Genomic DNA, 7,528 nt, shown 5'->3' with positions numbered 1-7,528 from the left:
GGCTGTGTGACCACAAAAGCAGAGCTCTTTCAGAATTTTCTCAACCAGACTGACTATTTCTTAAGGTTTTTAAGCTGTTCTGACAGCAACTGAAAGGTTTTGCTCTGTGAATACTGTTTTAGGAAAGAAGAAAAAATACTGTTAAGGATTATCAACTGTTGAGACTTAAATATAAAAGCAAACCAGACCTAGACCTTAGTAAATGCATCTTCCACCTACATTTCCATATATTAGAGACATGGATCTAACCAAGGTGTGTCTCTAGTCAGAAGATACACATTAGGCAGATGCAAGAGTTTAAGAAAGGCTACAGTGAAAGAGGAAGACGATACTTTCCTTTTCTAGGATTGTTTTCCAGATTTCTTGGTTTCCAGTGTTGTCTAAAGCTCTGATGAGCTGGCAGGAAAAAAAAAAATATCCAAACCAAACAGCAATGTAATGAATGTAGGGAAGATGCTGTAGTATTGTAGATAACGTTTATCTGATATACTCCTCCTCAGAGATGCAGGACGTATCTTCATCTGTGCTTTCCTCCAAATCTGGCAAGTTGCCCCAGAGCAATACATTCACACCTGGTAGGAAGGAGGTAAGAAGACAGAGGAAGGAAAAAAAAAAGAAGTATTTTTGGATTGTGACCTTATTTTTAAGTTGTACAAATGTCTAATCATTGCAAAACCCGGTAAGTCACATTCATGTTAAATCTATCTAGACTATTTCCTGGTTTTCTTCCAAAGTCATCGTCTTGTTGTTTACAGCACAGTTCAAAGACTAAGTCCCTGCCTACGTATGTATTTATTTAGCTAATTCCTGTAGCTATTGATAACCCCTCATGGCTGTTTTATTTTTAAATGCATTGATCTGAAACACAGGTGACGCTGAAAGGTTTAGACAATAAGTTACTCCCATGTGCAAGAAGGAGAAATGATTTGTCAGAATTCTACGCACTCCTGAGGACTCAAGGCAAATTATGCTAGACACTTGGCATCCAGACAACGCCTAGCTGAAGAAACCAGCTAGCATGAGCTGTAACTTCAGCTTGAGCTCATGAGGACTCAGTTATATAGGGTCAAAGTGACAACATGACTCACCCAACAAGAGTTGCCCATTGGACAGCTGCCTAATAGCACAGTAAAGCTATACATACTACTATAGATAGCAGCTAGTGGCTGTGTTTATACTACTTATTATACTGCTTCAGAAAATTCTGACTTCTGTCCACAAAAGGGATAGGTTAAGTTTTCTGATGAAGATAAATTTCCACTTAAAAATTTTCATTTACAAAGTAGCTATAACTACCTCCCCCAGAGTAGTTTGCGAGATTAGCAATACAGTAACGCTTGCCTTATGCCTCCATATGTTATGCTCCCTCCATATGCTTTAACTATATCGAGATGCCTCATTAAAAGGGGGACTTAGAATTCAAGATTTCAGGGAAGAGAAGGAAACGTATGTGTTCCTTACCGGAAGGGTCTAGCCTGTTGATGCCAAAGACTGCTTGGCTATGAAACATCCAGAAGTGGCCATTATTGCAGGACAGCAGGCAAGGTTTGCAGGGAGAAATCACATGATAGCCGACGATATTACCACTACAAAGACAAGTGAAATAATGAGCAACACAAATGCCTGATGAAAAGATAGATGTTGTTGGGTTTTCCAGCTCAAGCTAATGTTAAATAGTCACAGTACCAGACCATTCTGTAATGCTCCTGCTTTGATAAATTTTAAGGGAACATACTTAAACACCCATCTTAAATATTTAGGGAACATCAGTCAGGAGTTACAGAATATCTAATTTTTAGATCTTTGGCATAGAGAACTATTTAGTAACCTAAACTGTGTAATCCAGAGTAGTTTACATACCAGCAAATGGTGTTGGTGGGTTTTTCTTGTTTGGGTTTTTTTTTTTTTTGAGGGCCAATGATTCCATTGGAATCAATGTAGAAGTTCATCATGCACATAAAATACATCTGTACAGAAGCACGAGAGGGTATCAGTAGTAGGAGTAATGAGACTCAGAATATCGAAGCCTTATCTGCTCTCCTAGGTTGAAACCTAGAACAACCATTTTTCTACTTTCTCAGTCATACGCTCTGGTGAGATAGTTCTGTTTCTCTACTTCTGTCTAAGCAATAAAATACTGTGTTCCCATCACAACCCCCCACCGTTTAAATCTGAACAAGGTAAAAGTCTTGATTGTGAAGCTGGAAGGATCGTCTCAAATAACTGTGAGCTATTTGAGACTTGTTTTTACTCTTAAATATCAGGCATTAATAAAGAGGATAAAAGAACTCCAAGAACTTTAGTGACAGCATGTTCCATCTGCTAGCAACAACTAGATCTGCCAAGAGGATGTTCTATTAATTAGAATATGAGTAACTACTCCTTACTGCGGCCTTATTCACACAATTATCTTGGTGTTGAAGCAGACATTTAATCAGGCAGGTGGCATGCAAGCTTTCCCATATACTCAGACTACTGACAAGGTTGTCACATTTCCACTGGGGACTTGCACAGAAATAGACTGGCAGCCATGCCCAGAAGTAGTGGGCTGAGTTTCTATCAAGCAGGATTAAATTTGAAATAGAGTAGGCAATCTGTTCATTCATCCCTTAACTCTTGCGCTGACTGCAGTGGTCTAGAGTGAGAAGGTTAAACAGCGTTGCGGCAGGGCACACGTGCTCGAGGAGGTGCTAGTGTCATCGAACGGCATTCTTACCACTTTAAACACGCGATGTTCTTCAGCTTGCATTTGCAGATTTCGGTAAAATAGCAGCTTCCAATGAAGTCAACGGTACTAGATGGGAAGAAAGTAAAAATACAGAAGTTTAGATGTGGCTACGATTACAACTATAAAGTTTTGATAATACAGGTTTGAAGTCACAAAAGGAGTGATGTCACCATTAGTTTTGTGTGTTGTGTTTGTTGTTGTTTTTTTTTTTTAACTTCCCCAAGAGCATGCAATGCCTTTTTCCTATGGGCTACCAGCCACACTCACATGGAAACAAAAAGAGACCTGTGAGACGTTGCAAGAATGTAGCATAAGGCCTCTGAAATTAGAGCAGAAAGCACTGCCGCTCTCAGAGCTCACTAACGCTCGCGCGCTCAGGCCCTGCTGCTGGCTGTGGCACTGTCAGTCAGAAATCTGATTACAGACGTCGCCCTAGTTCCTGGCAAATCTCAGCTAAGGCTACAGACCAATAGCTTAAAGGCTAGGGCATTTAAAAGCAAACCTTTGATTTCTTATCTCCTTTTTAACCCATACTTTCTTATTAACATGTTATTTCGCAATCTTATTTCCTTAGTAGTCAAATATGGTTATGGGAAAGCAACACGCAACCGACTCGGAGGGGAGTCGTTCTGGAACCTGCGCAAGATCAGGTTTGTTCTGTTTACAGATATTTATTTCGAGTTCTAATCTTTGCTTAAGGAAGGAGCTGGAGGAACTCCCCGTGGCTTCCCGAGCCTACGTCTTCCCCACAAATAGATTAAATTAGACGTTAGATTTGCCAGAGAAGGGACAGCCTTGCTCTCGCCCTGGCTTCCCCAGGGCTGAAGGGGACCCAGGTGGGACTGGAAGCGGAGGAACGGGTTGGATCGTGCTCTTTGAGGCCTGGCAGAGTTTGAGAGCGATCTTTACGGGAGCCGGCGGCCGGTGGGGACCGTGCGGCCTTGTCAGCCCCGGCAGGCCAGGTCACCGGGGGAGGCCGCGGCCTCAAGGCTGACAGGCTGCGGCGCCCGGGCCGGCCGTGCGGGGCCTCGGGGCTGTCGCCGTGCCCCGCCGAGGGACCCCGTGGGGACCAGCCGCCCTCCCCGGAGGCCCGGCGCTTACCCCGAGGGCGGGATGTCGGTGGAGTAGAGGTCGATGTCGGTGTCCGCCAGCAGCACGGCCTTCATCCCCCGCGAGCTCAGCACCTGCTGGCAGAAACGGCAGCACAGCACGGCCACGCACCGATCCTCGAAGGTGCAGCTGCTGGCCGACATGGCGGGCGGCCACGGCCGGGCCCCGCTGCTGCTGCTGCTGCCACCAGGCCAGGCCGGTCCCGTCCCGTCCCGTCCCGTCCCGTCCCGTCCGCCGCCAACGGCCACGCTCCCACCTGTCAGTTTGAATTTCCGACCTCAGTCTCCCATTGGGCGCGGGAGGCCCCACCCTCCAGATCTGATTGGTGGAAATCAGTAGCGAGTCCCACCCTCTCCTTGCAGGCCGTTGGAGGAGACGGATGGCACCACCCCTACCGCCTGGATAGTGGCGGAAGGGCACGCCCTTCCTTGCTCCCATTGGCCCAGCCAGCAGCCTCTTTGCATAACTCGCCCCGCCCCTGCGCAGTCCTTGGGGCGCAGGCTACTGCACTCCACCAGGCCCCACCCACCCCTGTCCTGGTGGGGCAGTACTATGGGTGCCAAGCGGCGGGAAGAAGGGGTGGGCCCAGCTGAGAGATGGAGGCGTCTGGTTGGTTAGAATTCCTGTCGCTCCTGTCCAACGCTCTCCGCCGATTGGGTGGACCACGCGGCGGGGCGGGGCGGCGGCGGGCCGGTGAGGGGGACCGGGTGGCGGGCGCCAGCGGCCGGAGGACGCCCGGCTGCGGGGAGGCGGCTCCGCAGCGCCCAGGTAATCGCCCCGCCCGGCCGCCGGGCCCCCTCCCCTCCTCTGCCAGCCCGCCGGGGGGCCGCGGGCTGCCCCCGCCAGCCGGCCCCGCCGCCTATCCCTCAGCCTCCCCTCAGCGCGGCCCTGAGGCGGGGCGCGGGGCCGCGTCCCTCAGCCCCGGCCCCCCCCCCCCCCCTCCGGGACCCCCCCACGCTTCCTCTCCCCGCCGCCCTCATTGTTCTTCCCGGGCGGGATGCGGATCCGGCGGGTGCCGTGTTTATTTATTTCTTCCTCCCATACGCGCATCTTCCGCGGGGGCTGCAGCCTCGTCCCCTCCCTTCCCTGAAAAAAGGGGGAAGAAATAATAATAATTAAAAAAAAAAAAAAAAAAAGACGGGAGAAAAGTTGTGTCCCGCTGTCCCCCTGCGGGCAGGTTCCCGTCTGCCTCGCACATGCCGGGCTGCGGCGCCCCGGCTGCGGGCTGGCTCTGACCCCTGCACCGGCGAGGGGCCGCCGGAAAAACCCCAAATAACCAAAACCTTCCCCCAAAACCACTCCCGGAGCTGCCGAAGGAAAAGCTGCGGATGGAGCCGCTCCGGCGGGGACGGGTCTGGCGTAGCGGGGAGCTCCCGGGCTCGTCCTCCGGCTCCCGGCGCTGGTGTAACTGAGGGCTGGGGGCAGTTTTCCAGCGGAAGATGCTGCAGCTTGGCCGGGCTCTGGCTGCTCGTCCCCCGCATTGCTGCTCCTTTGGAGAGGCGCTTTCTCTCTGCGCAGGCTGGTTCCCCTCCCTCCCCTCGCTCCCCTGGGGACCCCGCTTTCCAAATGAGCCCCTTCTCCCCCCTCCCGGGGCTGGCTGCTGTGTAGGCGTTTTCCCTTGGTTACCTGGCCGGTCTGCATTTCTAACCTCACGCTGCTGCTTAAAGGACGATTTGCAATGTCAAGGCAGCTTTTCTTTCAATCACAAATTTTGGCAGCGCATCTTGTGACTGCTGGCTGCAAGCTGTAATTTTAAAAATATATTTTTTACTATTTTTTTTTTTGCATTTGCAGGCAAGCAAACCAAAGAAAACGGCCTCTTGTCCTCCGTTTCTGCTCTCTTTTGGGATTTGATTTGCATCGTCTCCGAGCCCATTTAAAAAAAAAAAAAGGCAAACCAAACCCACACAAAACATGTTGTGCGGAAGGACTTCCACTCCCTGGCTGTGCTATTAACGTTAGCAATCAGGAAGAGCCTTTGGGGGCTGCAGGATCTCGCTAGTCTGATGCTGCTGCTAAAGGTTTTGGTGCAGGGAGACAAAACTGCTGCCTCTTCCATCCACTGATCTCTCAACATCTGCATTTTGCTGCTGCTGTGCTCCGTCTCACACCCTCTCTCCATGGACTGATTTTTTTTTTTTTTTCCTTTTTGTGGGGGGGAAGGACAAGCGGAAAAACAAGGCATTGCATTGAGAGGAGCGAAATTGCATTTATATCTCGTGTGCTGGTGGATCTGTTTTGAGGTTAATCTTTTTGGAAAAGAAAACATGACGTCGCCAGCAAAATTCAAAAAGGATAAGGAGATCATAGCTGAATATGACACTCAAGTTAAAGGTAGGAATGGTTTTATTTTCATCTCTTTCGTTATTGCAGTCCTACTTGCAATTGCAGGAGTTTGCAGTAGATGTTTGGGTGGGGAAGGGGGAAATCATTTGCAGATTGCCTGGAATTTTTCATAATACAATGCTGGATCGGGTTTGCAATGTTTTTTCTTGTCCCCATAGAGTAGGTTCCTGCTATGGTATTGCCATTTTAAGGTATCATGGTAAGGGCTTTTTTATGGAATATAACAAATCTTTGAGTTCTGAGAGATCTATATTTTTCTGTCTGCTGTTTAAATTATGGCTTTGCATTTGAAATATGAGAGCCAGTTAATTGCTTTTTAAGCCTTCTCCTGTCATGGGAATCTTAAAAATCTGTATAGTGTCAGAAGAGCATATTTCCACTGGTAGTAACGGGGGCTGTGCTGAGGGTCCCTGTAAAGCTGTTTGTGCTAGAAAGTTCCATTATTCAGAATTTTGCTCTTGGTGAGTCCATAATATTACTGCTTGGTTTTTCTTACTGTGCTCTTGAGCGTTACACCTTAAGGTTGCCGTGTGTGTGTGCGTGCATACATACATATATATGCATGCATATATAAATGAATAAAACTAATGCATTAGTGTTATTTCCATCATCATAAGGAAGGCAATAAAGAGTCAGAGGCATATTTTCAATAATCGTGCAAGTCTTCTGCAGAATTCAGTTGGCTGGGTTTCAGGCTATCATGTGCCTTGGGTTAAAATAAAAATAGTGAAATGTCCACTTAGCTTCTTATTTTTGCAAAGTTTTCAAGATAATGCTTCTTTAAAAAATAATTATGGCTTGTGTATGGCTTGATATATCACTGTTAGGAAGTTATGAGATTTAGTGATTTATCTAATCGGTTAAAACTTGCTTGGTATGCTCATAGCATGCAGGAAAGATGGCCTTCGGGCAGGGCTGATTGAGTTAAATCAATGCGATTTGAAAATGTGATTTAAATCTAAGTAGGAAACGTAGATTAAAACTGACAATTAAAATACTGTTTTGCAATTATGTACTTAGTTATTTTTCCTACTGGGGGGGCTACTCACTGGTTGCAAATAATTAAAACATGTTGTCCTACAAGATGCATGTCCTACACTGACCCTAGTACTCTGTACGTAGAAGTAGTTCTGGCATTTATGTTAAAAATGCTTATCTGAGCAAATATAAAGCTGGGTAGAAGTTTATTTTGATTTTTTTTTTTTTAATTTTCTGGTTCTTAAAGTTAGAAATGGAGAAGAGTGTGTTTCTTTTTTACTAGTTTAGTTTCTATTCCTGTTTTTTAGCTGTCTTTTATGGAAATGGGAATTGAAGTCAGTGTAAAATTAGAGGCTTGTATGTTCT

The 7,528-nt window shown here is 47.2% G+C and overlaps 2 protein-coding genes across 5 annotated transcripts in view; one reads left to right on the top strand and one right to left on the bottom strand.

The window, feature by feature from the left end:
* Positions 1-335: 335 nt before the first annotated feature.
* FAM72A (family with sequence similarity 72 member A) lies at positions 336-4,100 on the bottom strand. Its single transcript, XM_075776065.1, has 4 exons — positions 3,830-4,100; positions 2,717-2,794; positions 1,462-1,586; positions 336-572 (listed from the first exon to the last, which is right to left on the bottom strand). The coding sequence occupies exons 1-4, from the start codon at positions 3,979-3,981 to the stop codon at positions 478-480; spliced, it is 450 nt and encodes a 149-aa protein (XP_075632180.1). The 5' UTR covers positions 3,982-4,100; the 3' UTR covers positions 336-477.
* Positions 4,101-4,523: 423 nt separating this feature from the next.
* The window catches only part of SRGAP2 (SLIT-ROBO Rho GTPase activating protein 2), a 107,444-nt gene continuing 104,439 nt past the window's right edge, over positions 4,524-7,528 (top strand). For 3 of the 4 annotated variants that reach the window (XR_012838930.1, XM_075776060.1, XM_075776059.1), the window contains exons 1-2: positions 4,524-4,606; positions 5,633-6,172. Coding sequence is in view for 2 of the 4 variants with exons in the window: in XM_075776060.1 (XP_075632175.1) it covers positions 6,106-6,172 (67 nt within the window). In the remaining 2 variants the exon portion in view is untranslated. Of the gene's footprint in view, positions 4,607-5,632; positions 6,173-7,528 lie in introns of those variants that run through there. The other variant, XM_075776062.1, reaches the window with a different exon arrangement.

Source organism: Balearica regulorum, chromosome 25 (genome assembly GCF_011004875.1).
Source record: "Balearica regulorum gibbericeps isolate bBalReg1 chromosome 25, bBalReg1.pri, whole genome shotgun sequence".
Lineage (NCBI taxonomy): Eukaryota > Metazoa > Chordata > Aves > Gruiformes > Gruidae > Balearica > Balearica regulorum.
Note: the sequence above shows the minus strand (reverse complement) of the source record. Positions and strands in the feature narration are given on the sequence as shown.

Excerpts from the sequence above, each read along its gene's own strand:
- FAM72A (XM_075776065.1), bottom strand. The coding sequence starts at position 3,981 with ATGTCGGCCAGCAGCTGCACCTTCGAGGATCGGTGCGTGGCCGTGCTG. Across the intron at positions 2,795-3,829 it reads ACCGACATCCCGCCCTCGGG|TACCGTTGACTTCATTGGAA; the intron begins GTAAGCGCCGGG and ends CTTCCCATCTAG. Across the intron at positions 1,587-2,716 it reads AACATCGCGTGTTTAAAGTG|TGGTAATATCGTCGGCTATC; the intron begins GTAAGAATGCCG and ends TTGTCTTTGTAG.